General features: G+C 40.6%; 1 protein-coding gene across 10 annotated transcripts in view; it reads left to right on the forward strand.

The window, feature by feature from the left end:
• The window catches only part of WDR64 (WD repeat domain 64), a 249,732-nt gene that overhangs the window by 177,887 nt on the left and 47,795 nt on the right, over positions 1 to 24,050 (forward strand). For all 10 annotated transcript variants that reach the window (XR_004538666.1, XR_004538667.1, XM_033935909.1 and 7 more), the window contains 3 exons: positions 9,922 to 9,979; positions 20,270 to 20,323; positions 22,190 to 22,220. Coding sequence is in view for 8 of the 10 variants with exons in the window: in XM_033935909.1 (XP_033791800.1) it covers positions 9,922 to 9,979; positions 20,270 to 20,323; positions 22,190 to 22,220 (143 nt within the window). In the remaining 2 variants the exon portion in view is untranslated. The remainder of the gene's footprint in view (positions 1 to 9,921; positions 9,980 to 20,269; positions 20,324 to 22,189; positions 22,221 to 24,050) is intronic.

Below are 24,050 nucleotides of genomic sequence, written 5' to 3' on the forward strand. Positions count from 1 at the left end.
TTTTGTATGAGGAAAAGGATCTCAGCAACCCCAAAGACAATCCAAACGGATAATCAAGTCCGTGATCAACTGTTCCATTGTCTTTCATTGATCTAAAAAACCTCTCATTTAAAATTGCCAAAATTACATCTATTAATGCTTTTTTTTATTTTTATTTTTTGCTTATTTTAAATATATGTATCTGTAATTTTAGGCCCAAACTATTAATGATGCAAACAAAAGTCAACACTATAAGTTCCATGAAAATGTCACTTAGCTTTCTGCACGGAGATTCCCCCGTTACTTGGTGAACCACATATTAGTTCGCTGTATCCCCAACAGGGCCTGTTTAACCACTCACAGTGGCTTCTTCAAGGGTCAATAATAATAAGGGAAATAATCTAGAAACAGAAAGCAACATATCATAAATTTTCCCACAATATCAGCTTATTGAACAAAGATTTTGATTTACTTATGTGGCAGGAAGAACACTCAACGTTCCCTAGCGTTCGGGCACCTTCTGTGGCAACCTTTTCAAAAGGACGCTGGTGCATGCATATATGTATGCAGTTAAACGCATGCGTTGCTTGTGAAAACTAAAAAATTTTCAGAGATGTCCCCTATGGCAACCTGTTTCACAAGACGCTGGCGCATGCATGTGTTGCTCATCACAACTGAAAAAAATATGGCAATGTCTAACAAAATCAATCACAAAAATAAAAATTAAAATAAAATATAAATATAAAAAGCACTTTGGAACATGTTCTCAAAAATCTACAGTACAGTATTACGTTCATGAGTGAGAACGGCTCATGTGCTTGCCAGGTTCACATCAAGAGTGAAGTTCAAATGTAACACCAACAGAAATGAGTGAAGTACATTACATTCTTCCCTCTTCTCTCCCAGATCCAACCAAAAAGGAGGCGGACTGGCACTGCTCTACAAATCTTTCTTTGACGTCCAGCTCCTCGAGAAGGGCACTCACGCCTCTCTAGAATATATGCTTGTCTCTGTCAATGACGAACTCCGCACTCACCCATTGGGCATCTTATTACTATACCGCCCACCCACCCCTTGGAACAACTCCTCCAATCTCGTCTTTGAGGCTATAACAAACGCCTTTCTTAAATTTCAAAGACTACTGATTGTTGGTGATATTAATCTCCACCTTGATGACACCAACAGCAAGGACACAATTGAATTTAACAACTTCCTTACCTCTCTAGGTTTCCCCTCACCTACCTCTTCTCCAACCCACGAAAAAGGACATACACTAGACTTCACCACTTTCCTCGACCTTACTGCCTTCAAAACTTCAACCGATGACACCCGTTGGGAACAAGTCCCTTGGTCTGACCACTTCTTAGGGGCTACTTGCCTCTCCATTTTCATGTCACACCTTGAACCCCCATCCCATTCCTCCCATTCAATAACCTTCCACAAGAAAATTTTGAGTAATTTTTTCTGGTCCAAATTTCTCAACCAACCAATCTTAAGCCTACAGACTCTGAATCCTGCTGGTGCAATTGGATCTCCCTCTCCGAATCCATCTATCACTCCCTCGTTCCAATATCCACAAAAACCATCTCCTACCCCCGAAAGGCCCCTTGGTATCTACCGCTCCATAGAGAGCTGAAACAGAAATGTCGCACTTTGGAGCGCAAATGGAAAAAAATCTAAATCCCCCTCAGATAGACAGACCTGGAGGGTCAATATTAAACTTTACAATTCATTACTAAAAAAAGCCAAGAAGAATTTCTTCGGAGATAAAATCTCCAGATCCAACAACCAGATCAGTGCGTTGTTTAACATTTGGCGCTCCTTAACTACAAAAAAGGACCCATCCTTGCTCCCCTCGTCTCTATCAGCAGATGCCCTTGCAAAATTCTTCAATGAAAAGGTTACCACCCTAAGATGCTCCTTCCCGCCTACAGTCTCCTACAACTCCCTAATCTCTACTGACCTCAACCCTTCCCTACCTGTCTCCAATCCCATTCCAGCCGACAGATCCTGGACCGTTTTTGAGCTTGTTTCCGAATTGCAAGTCTCCAAACTGCTTGTATTGGGAGCCAGTGTGAGTCGAGGTATGCAGCGGTGATATGGTGGTATTTCTTCAGCGAATAGATCAGTCTCAGGGCTGTGTTTTGTACTGTTTCTAGTTGTTTTATCATGACTGCGGAGCAAGAGAGGTAGAGGATGTTGTAGTAGTCTAGAAGTCCTAGGATTAGGGATTGGACCAAGAGCTAGAATTGTTTTTTGTCAAAGAATTTTCAGATTTGCCTTAAGTTTTGCATGACCGCAAATGATTTCTGTATTGTTTTATTGATTTGTGGTTGCATAGTACAGCCTCTGTCTATCATCATTCCCAGAAGTCTTAGGGTGGGTTGAATAGAGTATGTGTTTGAGTTTATTACTAAGTTTGTTATGGTTGGGGTTTTGTTTTTTTTGAGAAGTATAAATTTTGTTTTGTCTGGGTTCAGTTTTAGTTTGTGTTCTTTCATCCATGTAGCCACTGTTTCTAGTGTTCTATGCAGTGTATCTGTCATGGAGGGTGTTGGTTGATCAAAAGGAAGGAGGATGGTGATGTCGTCTGCGTAGCTATAAGAAGTTAAGCCTAATTTGTCTAGGCAGGTTGCAATGTAGAGATTGAAGAGTGTTGGGGATAAAAGCAGCCGCAGGGGTTGGACTATGGTTCTGATTTTTCATTGTTTGTCTTTACTCTGTAAGTCCTGGATTGTAGGACTCCTTGAAACAATGTGTGCACCTTTCCTGTGTTTCCTATTGTTTGTAGTATTTGTAGTAGAATGTCATGGTCTAATAGGTCAAATGCTGCAGTGAGATCTAGCTGTATAACCAGCATTTTTTTTGCCTGTGTTGAGGTGTTGTCCAGCTGTAGTAGGCAATAATATAGCTCCCTCAAAAAGTAACTACACACTGAGATATAATACAAGTTCTCAATCTGAGAATCCTAATGTGCCCATGTAATTGATATTACGTAGGACAAACCTCAAGAACTTTAACCACCAAATTAACTGAACATAAAAGTTGTTTAGAAATGAGAAAGATGATAGCTCCGATAGTAGCTCATTGTATTGAAAAAAATCATCAATTTAGAATGTTGAAATGCTGGGTTATTGACAGACATTCTGAATCTTTATGGCAAGCAGACAAGAAGATATTGCATCAATAAGAGCATCAATGGATTTTTTGTTTAAACACTATGGGCCTGATTCTGTATAGGACGCCCCATCTTAGCAGCTGCCTAAGTGGCTTTTGAGAATCACACATGGGTGTCCTATATAGAATCACATCTGTCCTAACGGACAGTTGCCTAACCCCCATATAACCACCCCTCCTATTCTCTAACCGGCGTCCATGTCACTTGTGCTGGTTAGAGAACTGTGTTGCCACTGAGTTAATCATGGCAAGGGAATTTCCCTGCTGTGATCAGTTTAGTAGCCACATCAGGGTACCTGTCCCCCCTGCGATATCAGCTGACAGGAGGGATGCCCACTCCCTCCTGCTTGAACCCCCAAAGCCCCCCCCCCAACTGTCTGTGGCAGGAGGAGTGCCTAATTCCTCATGTCACAACGTTGAACCTTCCTGACATAGTCCAAGGCAGGAAGGATGCCCACTCCCTTCTGCCGCCGGCCACATCATCCCCCAAACCCCACCAAACACTTCTAACTCCACCCCGACACTTCTCAACACCCCAAGATCCCTCTGACACTCCCTGATGTCACCCCGTCAATGCCCCGACACCCCAAGAACTGCCTGCCACCCCCCCCCGAACCCCCTTTAATGACCCCTGTAGCTTTGATGGCCAGCAAGAGGGATGATTATTCCCTCCTGCCGGTAGGCCCGCCACTGCAAAATGGCTGGCCTTCCCCTTCCTGGTGCATTCTGGGATGCACTGGAGAGGGGCCTAAAGCCCTGATTGGCTCAGATAACCTTGCCTGATTGGCTCAGGCCTATAGCCCTGATTGGCTCAGATAACCTTGTCACGATCAGTTCAGCGGCAATGCAGTTCTCTCACTGGCACCTGTAAAGCCGCTTAGGCAGCTTCTGAGACCAGGCACCCTATACAGAATCCGGGCCTAAGCGGAATGCTGGAATTTGGATAGAATATCAGTTCACTGAAGAAGATTCTAATAGACCTGTTTGGAGATTCAATAATACACTGTGGATTCAAATTTTCTAGAGGAAATTCAACTAAAAATGAATGAATATTTTCAATTTAATACCTCAGAGGAAGTCTCGTTGGAAACTTTATGGGATGCTTTCAAGGCTACTATATGAGGGCAAATTATTTCATATTTGGCACATATCAGGAAATTACTTAGATTAGGATTCATAAATTTGGAACAAACCATCTTGACATTGGAATCACAATTGACATTCAAATGGAACCAAGATACTTTGAATGCCTTGTTGAAAGCTAAATATAAATATATTGAGATTTCCTCACAATTGGCTAGGAAAGATTTGTTTTGTCAGCAAGCGGTGTATTATGGAAGCTCAAATAAAGCGGGAAGATTATTGGCTAATTATCTTAAAGCTAAAAAGAGGAAAGTAAAGATTGTGGCCATTAAAGATGAAAAAGGTAAAATTCATACATATATTGGAGATGTTTTATAACAATTTTTGGATTATTATAAAGCTTTAGATTCTTATGAGTTTTATTCAAATAAAGAAATTGAAGGAAGATAATTTTAAACTTAATTAATGGGCCAAAGGTTCCAGAGCATATAAAAGGAAATCTTGTAGCGCCTATATCATTTAAGGAACTCCAGGCAGCGTTGAAGTCTCTCAGAGCTGGATTCGCTCTGGGTAGTGATGGTTTCACAGAGTTTTTCAAATCTTTTCAAAATATACTATTACCTCATCTTTTAAATTTATATCAATCACAACTGACTAAGGGTTGTATATCAGGTACTATGGCGGAAGCGTTAACCATTGTTTTGCTAAAGCCAAATAGAGATCTCATGTTGGTTTCAAACTACAGACTTATTTCTTTAATTAATGTGGATGAGAAAATCCTGGCTAAATTATTGGCTCTAAGATTAGCCAAGGCTCTCCCTTATTACATTACATTACATTAGTGATTTTTATTCCGCCATTACCTTGCGGTTCAAGGTAGATTACAGAAGAGGATTTCTAGACATGTCCAGAGGTGTTACAGAGTAGAGCGGATTGCTTCAGAGAATTGAAATGTTTCATATGGTGTTAGTCTTCATAGATTTCTTGAATAGCAGGGTTTTTATTTCTTTTTTGAAAGTTTTGTAGTCTGGTGTCGCGATTAATAGATTGTAGAGTTGGTGGTCTAGTTTTGCTGCCTGTGTGGCTAGAAGGCCATCGTACAGTTTTTTCTGTTTGATGTCTCTGATTGGAGGGTATGTGAATGGTGTCTGGGTTCTCCTGTGTCTGGTTGTGGTAGTTTGGATTAGGCGGTTGTTCAAGTAGGCGGAGCTGTCACCATTTATTGATTTAAATAGTAGACAGTAGAATTTAAATAGTATTCTTGCTTGAATTGGGAGCCAGTGTGAATCAAGGTATGCCTCAGTGATGTGCTTGTGTTTTCTTAGTGAATAGACTAGTTTCAGGGCTGTGTTTTGTACTGTTTCTAGTTGTTTTATCATTGTTGCTGGGCAGGGAAAATAGAGGATGTTGCAGTAGTCAAGGAAACCTAGGACTAGGGACTGGACCATGAGCTGGAGTTGTTTTCTGTCGAAGAATTATCAAACTTTCCTTAGGTTTCTCATGATTGTGAATGATTTCTGTATTGTTTTGTTGATTTGTGGTTGCATTGTGCAGCATCTGTCTATTGTCATTCCCAGAAGTTTTAGAGTGGATGGAATGGGGTATGTGATTGAGTTTATTACCAGGTTTGTTATAATTGGGGTTTTACTTTTTTCAAGAAGTATGAATTTTTTTTTGTCTGGGTTCAGTTTTAGTTTGTGGTTTTTCATCCATGTTGCCACTGTTTCTAGAGTTCCGTGTAGTGTGTCTGTTTTGGTGAGCATTGGCTGATCAAAAGGAAGGAGAATGGTGATGTCGTCTTCATAGCTATAGGAAGTTAAGCCTATTTTGTCTAGACAGGTGCCGAGGGATGTAATGTAGAGATTGAAGAGTGTTGGGGATAATGGCGATCCTTGGGGTACACCACAGGGGTTGGACCATGGTTCTGATTTTTCATTGTTTGTCTTTACTCTGTAGGTCCTGGATTGTAGGAATCCTTGAAAACAAGTGTGTACTTTGCCTGTGATTCCTATTGTATCTAGTATTTGTAGCAGGATGTCGTTGTCTACCAGGTCAAATGCTGCGGTCAGATCTAGTTGTATAATCAGCATTTTTTGGCCTGTGCTGAGGTGTTGTTTAGCTGTGTCCAGAAGGGAGCCTAGTAGTGTCTCAGTGCTGAAGTTGGTTTTGAATCCAAACTGTGTAGGGTGGAGCAAGTTGTGGTTTTCTAGGTAGTTGGTGAGGAGTTTAGCTACGAGGCCTTCCATTAGCTTAACATATAGTGGAATTGAGGCTATGGGTCTGTAGTTGGATGATTTATCTGTTGCTCCTTTTGGGTCTTTTAAAATCGGGGTGACGATGATTTCAGAGAGGTCTTGTGGGAAAAGGCCATCTGTGAGCATTGTTTGTATCCATTGCATGAGGAGAGTGCGGAATTTTAGGCTAGAGGTTTTTAATAGGTATGGAGGGCATTGGTTGAGGTCGCAAGCTGTGTGGCTGTATTTTTTTATAGAGTTTGTTAAGGTCGGACCATTGTATTGTGGAGAAGTGGGACCAGGTTCTATCTACTGCAGCTGATTCTTTTTCTGTGGTGGGCATTGTGATCTCTTCTAGGTGAGTTGGGGATCCTGCGAAGTTTGTCCTGGCAGTTGTAATTTTGTTTTTAAAGTATTCAGCTAAATGGGTGGCTGAAGGGGGAGGGTTGTCGTTTTTGGCTAGGTAGGGTTTGGAATAGTTTTTTTGTGTCTTAGGTTTCTATGCCTTTTTGGTTTATGTAGTATGTCTTTCTTTTTTCTTTTAGTTTTAGTTTGCATTGTTGGTTTAGTTTTTTCCATGCTGCTCTTGTGTGTTCTTGGTTACTTATTCTCCATTTTCTTTCTAGTCGTCTGCATTGTTTTTCGAGTAGGAGTAGTTCGTTGTTGAACCATTTGTCTGATCATCTGCTGATTCTGGTTTTTGTTTGTATTGGGGCTAGCTTGTCTAGGGTAGTTGTACTTATATTGCACCATTGTGAGATGAAGTCTTTGGGGTCACATTCTTGGATTGTAGCATCTGTTTTGTTCCAGAATTTGGAGGTGGTCAATATATGTACGTGATTTGTAGGTTAAGCTTTGGGATTTTGGTTTGGTTTTGCCTTTGGCCCAGTTGATATTGAAGGTGTATGTGTAATGGTCTTAAAAGAAGGATCTGGACCATTTTCCATTTGAGGTTTGAATCTCTGGTAGAATGGGATGTTGGATCATGAAGGCTGCAATGTCAAGTTGGTGACCTTTCTTTTGTGTGGTTTGTGGATCTAAGATATTGTAGGTTAAGGCTTTGAGGTAAGATAGTAGGTTGATCGGTATGCACCAAACGGGTTTTGTTGCTCAAAGACATTCCTCAAATAATACCAGATTGGCATTTCATATGCTAAATTTAGCAAAAACAATTGATGATCTGGCCTTCTCTGTCTCTTTAGATGCAGAGAAGGCTTTTGATCATGTAGAATAGACTTTTATGTACCAAGCAATGGAGTGGTTTGGGATAGGTTCTGGATTTATTCAAATGATTCAAACCTTGTATAGTTCCCCCTCAGCTCGATTGTATTTTAATAACACGTTCTCTGAACGTTTTAATTTGAAGAGGGGAGTTAGACAAGGATGTCCCCTATCTCCTTTGCTTTTTGATATTGGTTTGGAACCCTTGTTGTTGGCTATACAGCAGGCAAATGAGATACAGGAAATTACATACGCAGGTCAAGATTATAAAGTTTCAGCTTATGCAGATGATATTTTGCTACATTTGAAAAATCTGGAATCAACCATACCTCATTTACTGGACTTGATTGATCGTTTTGGCAAATTTTCTGGTTACAAAATAAATTGGGGTAAATCAGAGATTCTTCCATTAAATGTGCATTGTGTGAAAGGCTTATTTGATCCATTCCCATTCCTTTGGAAGGAAGAGGGTATAAAATATTTGGGTATAATGATTCAAAAAACATTGGAAGACACAATGGCAGTAAATGAAAAATCTTTATTGTTGAAGGTTAAAGAAATGTGTGAGCATTGGAACGCATTACATCTTTCTTGGTTGGGGGGAGAGTCCAAACCATCAAAATGATGATTTTGCCTGTGGTTTGTTACCAAATGAGTAAGTTACCAGTTTATTTTCAAAGTTCCTTTTATAAAAAAATAAATGGGATTCTTACAAAATTTCTTTGGCTGGGTAAAGCTGCTAACATAGCCTTAGTATCTCTGCAAAAATCACAATCAGCAGGGGTGGGGGGGGGGGATTTTTAAAATTTGCATCAGGGTATGTATTGGATCCTTCCTGAACTCATGGAGAATCTACCAGACTGGTTGATACTGGAAAGTCATTTCATGTCTCCATTATGTCTTAACCATATTTTGAGTATCAAGCTTCCTCGACTATACAAGGACAACAGTATTCTTTTTTCCACATGGAATACATGAAAGTTTATCAATAATTTAATTCCTACTCCAATTCAATAATCCACGTGTCAACCCTTATGGCTAAACTCTAAGATACAAATCGGCGCGTCTAAAATCCTCTGGAAACATTGGCTGCAGGCAGGCATACGTACTCTTGATGACGTAATTCAGAATGTGAAAATGGTAAATTTATTACAATTGCAACAATCATTTGGCATTTCAAAATTTCAAAGTTATAAATGGTTGCAGTTGAAACAGGCCATTCAGAAATGGTTCCCTGATGGCACAACTTAAAAAATCAGTATAGCTTGCCAGGCCTATGTTTCCAAACAGATTTACAAGGGCCGTGAAGTGTTATAAATTAATATGCAAATTTGAATAAAAAACCTCCAATAAGCCTAGAAGACATTTGGAGCATTGAGATTAAGCAGAAGTTTTCTGATACTCAATGGCCATGGATTTGGACTTGGAGGTTGAGATGTACAGTGTCAAACCTGGTTCTTTTTGTTACATAGAATTTTTTGGACCCCAGTTCGTTTACAAAAGGTGGACAGTTCAAAGTCTAATAGATGCTGGCACTGTCATCTTGAGGTAGGGACACTGGATCACTTGTTGTTTTATTGTCCCTTGATACTCAATTTTTGGAAATCAATATGGGGACAAATTAATATGGTACTGGAAACATTGATTCCATTGTCCTATGATGTGGCCATATGTGGGACACTGTTGAAAGCTAAAAATCCAATTGACAGGTATAAAAGCAGGCTTCTTATAATTATGACTGGGGTTGATATGCAAATGATCACCAGGAATTGGAAAAACTGGGATAGACTAAATTTTTCCTTTTGGTGGGAAACTTTGTGTCAATGTTATAAATATGAAAAAATGAATTCGGAAATATTGGGTCATAATAAAATATTTAAAGCGACATGGGATCCATTTAGCAGAATTTGTTAAATTTGATTAATTGTATAAGCCTTTAATTCTTACTTGATTTGCACACACATCCAGGGGAGGGGGGGAGTGAGGGGGGAATATATTTTGTATTATTATTTGATTGGATGTAAGTGCTGTTCCAGGTTTTAATTGTTTGTAAAAATTTTTGCACTTTGTACTCGAATTGAAAATCAATAAAGAATTTAAAAAAAAAAAGAATCCGGGCCTAAGTGATTCTGAAGCACAACTTTGAGGGTGATTATTATTTGAAAGCCTACATTGTTTTTCAGATATCTTTTGCTTTCTCTGTCTGCTTGTTTTGTTATCTGACTAGGAAGATTACTTCTGTTACTGCAGAGATTCCAGGAAGCCAAGCTACCAGTCTACCCAAGGTATGCCTTTATCCTGAACGCTTTTTCAGTTGTTTTCCCCACCGTTTGGAATAACATCCCACTCTACAGGCAAATGGAGCTGTCCATCCTGTGGTTTAAAGCTATACTTCAAGCCTATTTTTTCTTGCAATTATTTCCCCCTGAATCAACCTGATGGAAAATTCACTGTTTGCCATCTCCGTGAAGCTTACCCTTCCCCGTCCCATTGCAGTAAATTCTCCTCCTCACTGTCCTGTCTTTCTCTCCACTACCCTCCCCTTCCTTTTGTATAATATCCTATTTATCTACATTTACCCAGTGCTATGTTCTTATTACCACATGTATATTTGTTTTATTATAACCTATCTTCCTATAGTTCTTTATACGTAGTAAGGATAACCTCACACTATTTCACAACTATCCAATTAAATACAACAATAGCGCTGGAGATATTTGAAATACTTTTCTTTTTCAACCTCAAAATAGAGAGTACTCTATGGGAGTTCAGATTTCCACCCGAATCACACAGTTCCAGGTGGTGGGATTCTTCATTATTCCCAGTACTTCATCTATTTTCCTTTTTTGTTTTTATTTTTTATTAGATTTTTATTCTTATTTTATTCTATCCTTATTCATTTTATCCTTTCTTTACCCACATTTCATTATTTCATTTGATAATCTCCTTATATAAATATATAAATAAATTCAATAACTTAACTTTTGTTAATAGTCAATTCCCCTTCCCAACGCGTTTCGAATAACTTTTTCAAGGTCGGGGGAACTTAACATTACAGCTGAGCTTCTCTAGCAGCTGGTTTAAACAGGAGAAGCTCAGCTGTAATGTTAAGTTCCCCCGACCTAATATATTATTCAAAATTATTTATTTCTTTATTAATAATACAAACTTTAATTTAATTTAATACTTTTCCTTATTTTTTAAAAAAAGCTATTCTTTCATGACTTCATGTTTCAAAATTTCCAAATCATTGAGATGGTGTGCTTCACACAGTTCACAAAGCTGTCTGCCCAGAATCGGAACTGCTATCAAAACCTTATATTTTCAAAATCATTCATGTGGCAGTGAAAACTGTACTTATCTTTTTTGTTGTCTCAGCGGTTATTTCCTTATTTTCTTATTGTATGCTGCCACAATTGAACGGCACCGTTGCTGCTGCTTAATTCATTTCCGACGCAGCCTGCGTTTCGCGGGACTAAGCATACTCCTGCTGCGTCAGGGATTCAAAAGCAATGAAATATTGTATTGTAGCGAACCGTTTATAGAATGGAACAGAATTATTTGTTAGTTGGATTAGCTTGGAACCTTAGTAAGAAATATTTATGTTTTGGGGAGAATGGGTTTCATGTTAAAGTCCTGTTTTGAAGAAACAATGGAGTGGGACTAAGGGCTCCTTTTACTAAGGTGCTCTAGCGTTTTTAGCGCGTGCAGCATTGCCACACACGCAAACCCGCGCGATGCACCAAAACCTAACGCCAGCTCAATTAGTGTGCGCTAAAACAGCTAGTGTAGCTTAGTAAAAGGAGCCCTAAATTTGTTTGTTATGTATGCAAAGGGGATTATGTTATAATTATTTTAAAAAATCACTATTTTGCTTTTACATTTTTGATAGCATCCTTTTGTATGGATAGTTTTTGTATAATGTGAAGTTGAAGATTTTGCTCTCTCTATATTATAAGATGCCCCTGTATAAGACTCTAGTGAGGGACTGTGGATCAATTTGGAAAGAGGGAATGATAAATATATTCACATTGGTATGATATACTGACCTCCTTCACAGACTGAAGAAGTGGACAGAGATTTAATAGAAGAGATTCAGAATATACGTATCTAAAAAAAGGGAAGTTCTACTAATAGGTGATTTTAACTTGACAGATATTGATTGGGGTATCCCTATTTCAGAGTCTTCTAGAAGTAGGGAGATCTTGGATTCTCTACAAGGAGAACTGTTCCAGCTATTGGTAATGGAACCCGCACGGGAAGGGGTCATACTGTCCTTAGTGCTTACAAATGGGGAAAGTGTTTCTGATTTTAAGTGGGTGATCATCTGGCATCCAGTGATCACTACATGGTACAGTTTAATTTTGAGATGGGTATAGAGAAGGCTCATTCAAAAGTAAAGGTTCTAGACCAGGGGTGCCCACACTTTTTGGGCTTGCGAGCTACTTTTTTTTTTTTTTTTTTTAATTCTTTATTCATTTTCAAAATTGCATCAAGTGTTATATATATTCAATCACATTAACAATAAATACATCACTTAGAGGCTATCATTGGTACATTACATAAACTCTTATCCCTCCCCCACCCCTCCCTACCATATATTCCATTATCATATAGAATATGTAATAATAAAATATCCCCCTCCCTACACAATTAATCTGATAAATTTAAGGGAAATATTTTCAACTAATCCATACAATATTTTGTTAATGGTTTCCACACATCCTGAAATTTCCTGAAATATCCCTGTTGTAATGCAATAAATCTTTCCATATGGCATAAAGAGTTCCACCAAAAATTATAATTTAATCTCCTCCAATCTTTCCAATTATATGTAATTTGCTGAATGGCAACACCAGTCATTATAAGTAATAATTTATTGTTTTTCGCAGAAATCTGACTTTTTTCTCTCATTTCCGTACCAAATATCACAGTATCATAGTATATTGTCACTGGATTATCTAATAAATTATTAATTTGGTCCCAAATTGATTTCCAAAAATTCATAATAAATGGGCAATGAAACAATAAATGATCTAAAGTTCCTGTTTCCAGATGGCAGTGCCAACATCTATTAGACAAAGAACTGTCTAATTTTTGCAACCTAACAGGGGTCCATAACGCTCTATGTAACAGAAAAAACCAAGTTTGTCTCATAGATGCCGACACTGTACATCTCATTCTCCAAGACCAACTTTTAAAATGACCAAGTCAAAATGACCTACCAACAATAAAATTTAAAAAAACACAAAGCACACTGTACGCAGAGAAAATGTTAATTATCATTTATATTCTGGGTTTTTTTTCAAAGAGATCAAGGCTTTATGCAATGTCACTTCAGTAACAACCATACAAAAATAGGCAAATATACCCCCCTCCCTTTTTACTAAACCGCAATAACGGTTTTTAGTGCAGGGAGCTATGCTGAATGCCCTGCACTGCTCTTGATACTCATAGGTTCCCTGTGCTAAAAAACACTATTGCGGTATTATAAAGGGGGGCCATAGTGCAAAATATAGACAGCAGATATAAATTCTCAAAATGGCCACATTTTGATCACTAAATTGAAAATAAAATCATTTTTCCTACCTTTGTTGTCTGGACAGTATTCAAATCTTGTTGGTCCCAGGCTCTGGTTGTCTTTTGATAACTTGCTTGCCAGGGTCTCCTTCTTTCTTCTTTCTCCGTGCTAACCATCCATCTTCTATCTCTGTCCTCCCCTTCCATTTCCCTTCCCTCCCCTGGAAGTCTGGCATCTTTCCTTTTTTTCATCTCCATCCATAGATCCAGCTTTCTCAACTACCCTTTCATTGAGCATCTCTCCCTCTTTCCCCACCATCCCAGGGTCCACCATCTCTCCCTTTCTTTTCTCAACTACCCTCCTATCCAGTATCTCTTTCCCCCCCTCCACGGGGCCGCCATCAGGGCAGTACTACCAGTCCTGCATTCAGGGGCCCGGAGCTGACAGGGGGCCCGGGCTCCCCCAGGGTCCTAGGCAGGGTTCTAAGGCAGGGGCGCCAGTAGCTAGCCAAGGCAAAGTGAGTCGATCACCCAGGACTCACTTTGTCTTGGCGATCTAATCTATCGGGCCGATCAGTCTTCCTCTCCCCGACGTCAATTCTGCTGTCGGAGAGGAAGTTCGGGCCAGCCAATTGCTGCCTCGCTGGGCGGAACTTCCTCTCTGACGGCAGAATTGACGTCGGGGAGAGGAAGACTGATCGGCCTGAAGCAGGGAGAGCATGCGTCGGCGTTGGCGTCAGCTTTGGGGCCTGTTACCCATTGGTGGGTCCTGTTCCCCGATGGCAGCGGCAGTGGCAGTGGCTTGGGGAACGGCAGGGAGAAAGAAAGAAAGGGGGCAGGCAGGGAAACATAAGGAAAGAAGAGAAACAGAAAAAAAGAAAGAGGTCAGGGAGAGAGAGGAAGAAAAAGTTGGGGGAGGGAATGAGGTGTGGAGGAGAGAAAGCATACAGGCTGATAGAAGGGAAGAAAGATTGTATGCACAGTCAGAAGAAGAAAGTGCAACCAGAGACTCATGAAATCACCAGACAAGGTAGGAAAAATGATTTTATTTTAAATTTAGCAAAGTGGAGGCAGTATTACCACAGTTTTCAAAGGAATTTGCCCAAATAACTTAATAGTTAACTGGGTAAATTCCCAGAGATGAAAACTTCCCTTCACTTACTATGCACAGGTCTGAATTTATATCTGCTGTCTATATTTTACAATATGGTCCCCTTTTACTAAACCGCAATAGTGGTTTTTAGCGCAGGGAGCCTATGAGCATCAAGAGCAGCGCTGGGCATTCAGCGCAGCTCCCTGCGCTAAAAACTGCTATTGTGGTTTAATAAAAAGGATGGAGGGTATATTTGTCTATTTTTGTATGGTTGTTACTGAGGTGACAATGCATAGAGTCATCTGCCTTGACCTCTTTGAAAAAAACCCAGAATAGGAATGATAATTAACATTTTCTCAGCGTATAGTGTGCTTTAGAAACATAGAAAAAAGCAGCAGAAAAGGGCTATAGCCCACCAAGTCTGCCCATTCCAAGTATCCCCTCCCCTGAATTTACTCCCTTAAAGATCCCACGTGAGTATCCCATTTTCTCTTAAAATCCGTCACGCTGCTGGCCTTTATCACATGGAGTGGGAGTCTGTTCCAATGATCCACTACTCTTTCGGTGAAGAAGTACTTCCTGGAGTCGCCATGAAACTTCCCTCCCCTGATTTTCAGCAGATGCCCTCTGGTGGTCGAGGGTCCCATGAGCCAGAAGATATCATCTTCTGACTCGATGCGTCCCGTGATGTACTTATATGTTTCATCATATCTCCCCGTTCTCTTCTTTCCTCAAGTGAGTACAGCCGCAATTTTTTTAATCTTTCTTCATACGTGAGATCCTTGAGCCCCAAGACCATCCTGGTGGCCATTTGCTGAACCAACTCGATCCTCTGCACGTCCTTTCGGTAGTGTGGTCTCCAAAACTGAACACAGTACTCCAAGTGAGGCCTCACCATGGCTCTGTACAACGGCATCATAACTTCAGGTCTGCTGACGACGAAACCTCTGCGGATACACCCCATCATTTGTCTTGCTCTGGAGGAAGCCTTCTCCACTTGATTGGCAACCTTCATGTCCTCACTAATGATCACCCCTAGGTCGCGTTCCGCCGTGGTCCTAACCAAGGTCTCACCATTTAGTACATAAGTTCTACGCGGGTTTCTCTTACCCAGGTGCATTATCTTGCATTTTTTAGCATTGAACCCTAGCTGCCAAGTAGTTGACCATTGTTCCAGCAACAGTAGGTCGTGTGTCATATTATCAGGTAATAAGCTTTTGCCTACTATGTTGCAAAGTTTGGCGTCGTCGGCGAACAGTGATACCCTTCCTCTAAGTCCTTGCGTCATATCTCTTATGAATAAGTTAAATAGAATTGGGCCTAGGACCGAGCCCTGCGGCACACCACTGATCACGTCCGATGCTTCGGATGGGGTACCGTTCACCACCACCTTCTGAAGTCTACCGCTCAGCCAATCCCCAACCCATGTAGTTAGAGTGTCTCCTAATCCTATCGATTTCAGCTTGTTCAGTAATCTTCGATGAGGGACGCTATCAAATGCTTTACTGAAGTCCAAATATACCACGTCCAGTGACTCTCCGGAGTCCAGTTGTCTAGTAACCCAGTCAAAAAAGCTGATTAGATTGGCAGGATCTACCCTGGGTGAACCCGTGTTGGTGTGGATCACGCAGTTTTTCTTTGTCTAGGATTGTGTCAAGATTCTGTTTGATCAGTGTTTCCATGAGTTTACACACTATAGACGTGAGACTCACTGGTCTGTAGTTTGCTGTCTCTGTCCTGCAGCCCTTTTTGTGGAGTGGGATTACGTTGGCGGTTTTCCAGTCCAAGGGGACCCTTCCTGTGCTTAGGGAAAGATTGAAAAGAACAGATAATGGTTCTGCCAGGACTTCCCTTAACTCCCTGAGCATTCTGGGGTGTAGGTTATCCGGTCTCATGGCTTTGTTTACTTTGAGTCTTGATAGTTCGTCATAGACGCTACTGGGCGTAAATTCGAAATCTTGAAACGGGTCTTTCTGGTTATCTCCCGTCTGCAGCTGTGGACCAGCTCCCGGCGCTTCGCGGGTGAACACTGAACAGAAGTATTTGTTTAGTAGTTCTGCCTTCTCAGAATCTGATTCCGCAAAGTTACCATCCGATTGCTTCAGGCGTACTATCCCATCTTTGTTTCTTTTCCTGTCACTAATATAGCTGAAGAAAGATTTATCCCCTTTCTTAATTTTCCGTGCTAGCTCTTCCTCCATTCGGAGTTTGGCTTCTCTGACTGCTGTTTTGACAGTTTTAGATCTGTCTAGATAGTCCTCTTTCGCCCCCTCTCTGCCTAAATGTTTGTAGGTGATAAATGTGTCTTTTTTCTGTTTAACTAGGTCTAAAATTTCTTTACTGAAACATTGGGGTCTTTTGTTTCTCCTGCGTTTACTTACTGTCTTTATGTATCGGTCTGTTGCTTCGTGTAGGATGGACTTCAGAGACGACCACATATCCTCCACATTGTCAGATATTGCTTGTTTATGTAGCTCCTGATGGACAAAATCTCCCATGCGGTTGAAGTCTTTGCCTCTAAAGTTGAGAACCCTTGTTGCTGTGTTTGTCTTAGGGAAACCTTTCTTGAGGTTGAGCCATACCATATTATGGTCGCTGGAAGCCAGTGTGTCTCCTACTGAGACTTCCGTGACGCTATCTCCGTTGGTGAGAACTAGGTCTAGGTTTTTTAATTTTATTGTTGGTAGATCATTTTGACTTGGTCATTTTAAAGTAGCTCACAAGCTCAAAAAGTTTGGGCACCTCTGAGCTAGAGCATTGAAACTGTGTATTTCTATTTTATCCCGCCTTTTACAAACTGTGGAGCGTTTTTTAGCGCCAGCTGTGGTGGTAGCAGCTCTGATGCTCAGAATTCTATGAGCGTCAGGGCTGTTACCACTGTGGCTAAAATCCACACTACAGTTTTGTAAAAGAGTGAGGGGTTAGTTTGTGATGACATATTCCATACTAGGCAAAGGTGTTTTCTGTGTTCTGTGTGTTCGAAAGACATGGTTTTCTGTTAGGATTGATGGTGTAGGATTGATCTGTGCTGGTCTGGCTTGTTTAGTTTTACAATGGGTGTATTGATGTGCTGCTCACTGCAATATGTAAGATGCTGCCTTTTCCTAGGTACACATGTGTGAAGTGTGGTTTGTTACTAAAAATCATGTTTTTCTTACAGATGGGAGGGTGCCAAAAAATGATGGGCCCCGGGTGTTACATATGCTACGTACGCCACTGTATGTAAAGATACCAGAAAGCTGGCTTAGCAAAAACTTTAAGTAAATTGTTATTCTTCTAAGTTTTGAGTATTTAACCCTCCCACAATCTCACGGGCACTCGTTTCAAATTTCAAGTTTATTGAGATTTTGATTTAAAAGCAATATCAAATATTTTCAATGCGTATAACAAAAATAAATTTGGGGAAATAAATAAAACCATTTGAACAATAAACATACAAACATATCCATAGATGATTAAAATTACATAAGGAGTACAAGGATAAACTACATTTGTTTAAAAATGCGTTCTCCGCGCCTGCTCATAAATTTGTTGACTGGGAGGATCCAGCAATGTGGCCAGATGCCATTCAGAACAGACAGAGAAAGAATTGTGCAATTTGGATTAATGATGGAAGATGATTTAAAGCAAATGGCACAGTCTATGAGTAAAGATCTTGACGGACGTTCTTTTTATAAATATCTCCTCTATGCCAAATCACCCAATGGACGTGAGAAGATTTTACGGGACTGGCTTAGGTGGAGCATTAGCAGAAAAGTATGTGTGTATTCGGCCCATGGAAGAAGGGGGGGGGTGTCTGTGGGGGGGAAGGGGTGCGTGGGGGGCCCAATAGGATTGCTCAGTAAGGGGCCCAGAAATTTCTGATGGCGGCCCTGCCCCTCCACACCATCCCTTGTGTCCAATTTCTCTCCCTTTCTGTTCCTTCCCTCCCTAAATCCACTATCTCTCTCTCACTCCTCTGTTTTTAGACCCATTATTTCTTCCCCCCAAAATTTCAGCATATGCACATCTCTTTGAACCCCCCTTCCCTCCCTCCATGTACTTCTACAGCAGGGCCCCAAAGGCTTGCACCCCACCCCTTGAAGGCCTGCCTGTCCCCTGAAGGTCTGCACATTACCCCCTGAAGGCCTGCACATTCACCCCTGAAGGCCTGCACATTCACCCCTGAAGGCCTGCACTACCCATTGAAGGCCTGCTCCTGGCCTCCCCCCCCCCACCCCACCCCCCGGAAGGCCTGCATGTTCCTCCCTGCCCTCCCACATTCCTTTACCTAATTCCTGCAGGGAGCAGCCTGCAGAGAGGATCGCTGGTACTTTAGCAATCCTTGCAGGTTGCCATAGGCCTCAGGAGCTGTCTTCCCTCTGACTCGATCCTGCCTCTGACTCAGAGGAGGGGTGGGACCGTGGCAGAAGGAAGACAGCTCCTGAGGCCAATGGCAACCTGCAAGAATTGATAAAGTACCAGGAGGCCAGGGAGAAAGCCAGATGTCGCCCAGTGGCAGCTGCTCGCCCGACGGCTACAGCAAGATGTAGACCAACGGGGCCAACCCCAAACTCTCCGTGGAGAGCAACGAGGGCAAGCTGCCCTGCGCGGACTACATCAACATGTCCCCGGCCAGCGGCTTCACGACCAGCACTCCTCCCGATTGCTACCTAAACCCGACTCCCTTCCCTGCTCCTTCAAGCACATCCACTGCCTCTGTGCCGAGGACTCCTCTTCCTCCTCCACCAGCAGCGGCAGCCTAGGGGGCCTGGAGGGCTGCGGGGACTGAACGAGCTGACTTTTGATTGGCCGGCATTCTTCAAGAGGCGGGCCAATCAGGAGGGGGAAAAAACAGAAGGGAAGGGAACCCAGCTCTGCGATCGACTGGGGTTGCCTGAGCGATCGACCAGTCGATCGCGATCGATGTATTGGGCACCCCTGTTCTAGACTTTTAAAAAAATGAACTTTGTTCGGATGGGGGATTACATCAAGGAATTGTCTGGATAGGAACATCTGGAAGGAGTAGAAATGCAGAGGGCAAAACTGAAAGGAATTATTGTAAGGGCAACAGACCTTTTTGTGAAGCAAGTAAAAGTAAGAGGAAAGAAGACCGCTTTGGTTCTCAAAAGTAGTAGCTGAGAAGGTATGGAATAAAAGGTTAGCTTTCATAAACTACAAAAGATTGCAGAAGGAGGAAATCAGGCAAAAATATCTGGAAAAGTTGAGAGGCTGGTCAAGTGGTCAGGAAAGCAAAGCTACAAATGAAAGAAAAAATAGCTGATACGATAAAATGGGGAGACAAGACATTTTTTAGATATACCAGTGAAAGGAAGAAATGCAAAAGTGGCACTGTGAAATTCAAAATTGAAGGGGAAAAATATGTAGAAGCTGATAAAGAAAAGGCTGAATTGCTTAACAAATATTTCTGTTCTGTGCTCTTCTCTTCAGAGGTTTAGGGAGGGAGAAGTATTAGAATTGGGGGGAAGAGGGATCAGAATCAGGAGGGGGAGGGGGATCTGAATCAGGGGGGAGAAAGGAACACCTGAGTCCAAGGGGGAGCAGTCATTGCTCTGGGGGAGGCTCAGGAGGGCAAGGGAACCAGAAGACCTTTCAGGCTACTACCTGGAAGTTAAACAGGGACTTGCTGATATTCAGATTGGTGTCCTAGCTTTGCTTACCAGTTAGTGGACTGAATATTGCTGCTTAATGGTTAAGTGCTGACTCCACACAAGCTCTGTCCCCAGACCACCTTGACAGAAACCGAACAATGCCCAGGGAGTCACAGATGATGTTCAACAGCACTACCTACTTAAATGATGCTGATATAATGGTGGATGCCCAACTCATGGGGCTTTATCAAGCCCTGTAAATATATTTCCCATGTTTAATTGTGTCACATATTATGTATGAATGATTTTGTCTGATTGCATTATGTTTTTCATTGAATTAATTTTGTAATCCTCTCTGACATTTTTGAAAGACAACATCACGTCTAGAAGCTGAACAAAAACAGATTGATAGATTGCACAGCAAGGTAAGTCAGTTCTTACATTACATTAGTGATTTTTATTCCGCCATTACCTTGCGGTTCAAGGCATATTACAGAAGAGGATTTCTGGAGGTGTTACAGAGTAAAGCGGGTTACTTCAGAGGATTGGAATGTTTCATATGGTGTTAGTCTTCAAGGATTTCTTGAATAGCAGGATTTTTATTTCTTTTCTGAAAGTTTTGTAGTCTGGGGTCACGATTAGTAGATTTGAGAGTTGGTGGTCTAGTTTTGCTGCCTGTGTGGCTAGAAGGCCATCGTACAGTTTTTTCCATTTGATGTCTCTGATTGGAGGGTATGTGAATGATGTCTGGGTTCTCCTGTGCTGGTTGTGGTAGTTTGGATTAGGCGGTTGTTCAAGTAGGCTGGGCTGTCCACCATTTATGGATTTAAATAATAAACAGAAGAATTCAAATAGTTTCATAGTTTCATATATTTCTATACCACAGTCCTACACACATTAGTGATTTTAAGTTCTTATTTCACTGATAATTTAAAAAAACAAAAACAAACCAACAACAATTGTAGTACAGTTACATAAAAGATGCAGGTGCTGGAGTATTTTTGATAAGTGTATTCCCTGGGCTTTAAGAGATGTTCTGTCATGGAGGTAACATGTAAAAAAACCTAGAGATAATGGGACAGTCTATCGATAAGTAATCTGATTCATGGGTTTCAATACTGATTTTCTTGAAGACCGCTTTATCAAATTTTTCACTAACTTTGCTGTGCTCAAAAGTATGCATCACAAAATAAATGAGACAGCGAGCATTCAACTGTGCAATGAAATGTAAATAATCTACCGCAGAAGATCCTAGACTTTCCATAAGAAGTGCCACATAGAATATTTACATAAGAACTTAAGAATCACTATATTGTCAGACCAAAGATCCATCAAGCCCAGTATCCTGCTTCCAACAGTGGCTCATCCAAATCAAAAAGGATCTCCAAAAGTAGCAAAATTCCATATGATTTCAAAAGAACAAGTAGGTTGGACAGGGTGGAATTTCCCTCAGAATATGCTGAGTACAGATGATACCCTGTCTAGTAGCCCTCTCAGTCGTTTGAAAGTTTGAAATGCTGGGGAGTGAGAGAAGCAGGAAAAAGACATTGAGGAAGGGAATAGCAAAGGGTCAAGTTGCTTGAGGTCATACAAGATAGCAAGTCAGTATTCACTTGTTTCGACATGGCAGATGAGGAAGACGTATCTGTGAGAGTATGCCAGATGCGTGTGATTGAATTTTGTGTTATGCTTGCAATAACATTTCAAGAGTTTCATTACTCAGACAGATAAGCAGGACATTCAAGTCCAAGCTAAATAGTCAAAGCTACACAGGCTTAAAGTCTGGTAATCATAGGCTCCTCTTACATACGGGGGAGCACAGTAAAAATCTCAACCACAAATTTGAGAAAAACCTGTGCTCCAAACCAGAATGTAGAGACAAAAATAAACACAATGCTCAGAACAGAACGGTGGGTGAACTGAACATAGTTGTAGAATCAAAAACCAAATACTTAGCTGTGAAAAAAGTCTCTCCCTCAATTGATTGAAGCTGAAGATATACGTACACTGCAATGCTGCAAATGCTTTGACTATTTAGCTTTGACTTGAATGTCCTGCTTATTTGTCTGAGGCTTGTTTGGTTAATTAATTTGGGAGTCCAGTTGCTCAGTACCGCACTGTGTAACTGGAATATTTGTCAAGTGAATGAACTCTTATGTTTTTATATCAGACAGTTTCTAAATAGTACTTATCCTCAGTGTAACTGATGTCAGCAGGGAATTGAACTTTCCCAAGACTATAACTACATTTATCTTCAGTTTTCAGTCATTTTCATGTTTCTGTGTTTTCAGGCAAGTGGAATTGTTAAAGTACATTCTCTAGGTGGGTACATCTGATCTTAAATATCTAGCAAACTTTAGTTTATTATGTCTAGAAAAAAAAGTTATTTCATCAAAATGGCACCTTAAGAGTACATTAGCAGAACTATGTAAAATGCTTTAGGGGCTTCTTCCCTTTGGTTGGTTTATTATGACAAATTAAATATATGTCAACCAGTCTGATTCAAATTACTAGGTCACTGAGACTTATTTGCTACCAAAACTTAGGCAGCATCATATAGAATTATCCCCTACGTTTTTAGCAAAATTCTAGTTTTAAGGAACAAAAATCACCAACCAAACAGAACATGGGGCTCCATAAAGAATAGAAATGCAATATGTAAGAAAAACTCGGTGGTTTGTTGGCTGAAGTCATGGTGCAGCACATTTTAGAATCCAAAGTAGCATGAATTCAATAAAAGATCAGAGTGGCGAGATAGAAACGTAGAGTTTGACGGCAGAAAAGGGCCAGATTTGATAAGTCTGATTAGGTACCAAAAAAGACTTGAGAACAAAAAACTTTTAAACTACTATCCTTAAAAATATATTTGAATAAATCATGTGCTCAGCTGGGCAATACCAACTCTTAGTAAATGAATCAATAGACTTCACCACAAATCTTCAATCTTTGCACAAACACTGGAGATTGTGATCAGTAGTATGCTACAACTATCACAAAATGTAATAGTGCATGAAAAAAATGTTTGTACTTATCTTCTATGGTGCACACTAGAGTCCATTGTGCTCCTACCCAAAATAATCAATGGACATCTTTGAAACTTTCAAAATAATTCCAAGATATTACTCCAAATCATCTTCCTTTTCTCCAATATGCTCCCAACATTTCACTATAGTTAGTTTCTTCAGGAAGATTTTAAAAATGCCACTTCATCACATGATGCCATATCAGATGTATTCTAGAATAGATTTAACGAAAGAAAATGTTGTTTATTCAAAATTTGATATCCATTCTGTAGCTAAAGGTCATAGTGACTTACAAATAAAATCATATTTTAAAAAAATTAGAAAATACCATAAATAATAGGAAAGAAAAAATCCATTCACAACAAGAATAGAAACATTCATACTAGAAAACACTTAGGACCTCTTCTATCAAAATGCGCGTGGGAGCAGGTATTGATGGACAGGGGGAGCAGGGAAGAGGTACTGCTGAGCAGGGGGGAGGTAAAATGAAGGGAGAAGGCTGATGCTGGACAGGGGGAGCAGTGAAGGGGTAGTGGTGGACAGCCGAGGAAAGAGAGAGACAGAAAGAAAGACAGATAAACAGCGGCCAAGGAGAGAGACAGAAAGAAAGACAGACAGAAAGCGGTCACAGAGAGAGAAAGAAAGACACATACACACATCTATTCTAGCACCTGTTAATATAACGGGCTTAAAGACTAGTGGCTTATAAGCTGCTTACAGCCCCAGGCTGAATATCAGGCCCTGCATTTCTTTCTTCTATTATAAAACAGTTAGGAGCCAGATAATGAAGAAGTGCCGATGGGACTGTACACCTCAACTAGGGATACACAAATAGATGAATATTTGTTGCAAAATAAGTATTTATTAAAAGTCAATAGAACAGTTTTTGACTCAAATATTGATTGCAGACTCGAAACAGTCTGTGTTTCAGGTTTTGAAAGCCTGCCTCAGGGGTACCGAAACATCTAAAAGAACTTTAATGCATACTGATAATGTCAAACATAGAAACTTGTATGATTTTTATACCCAGAGATATCATAAGCAAAGAATGTTGTACAGAAACAATGATAAAACCAATGAAATGAAACATGAAACCAAACAAAGAACCTGGATGATGATATGAGAATAG

Source organism: Geotrypetes seraphini, chromosome 3, assembly GCF_902459505.1.
Source record: "Geotrypetes seraphini chromosome 3, aGeoSer1.1, whole genome shotgun sequence".
NCBI lineage: Eukaryota > Metazoa > Chordata > Amphibia > Gymnophiona > Dermophiidae > Geotrypetes > Geotrypetes seraphini.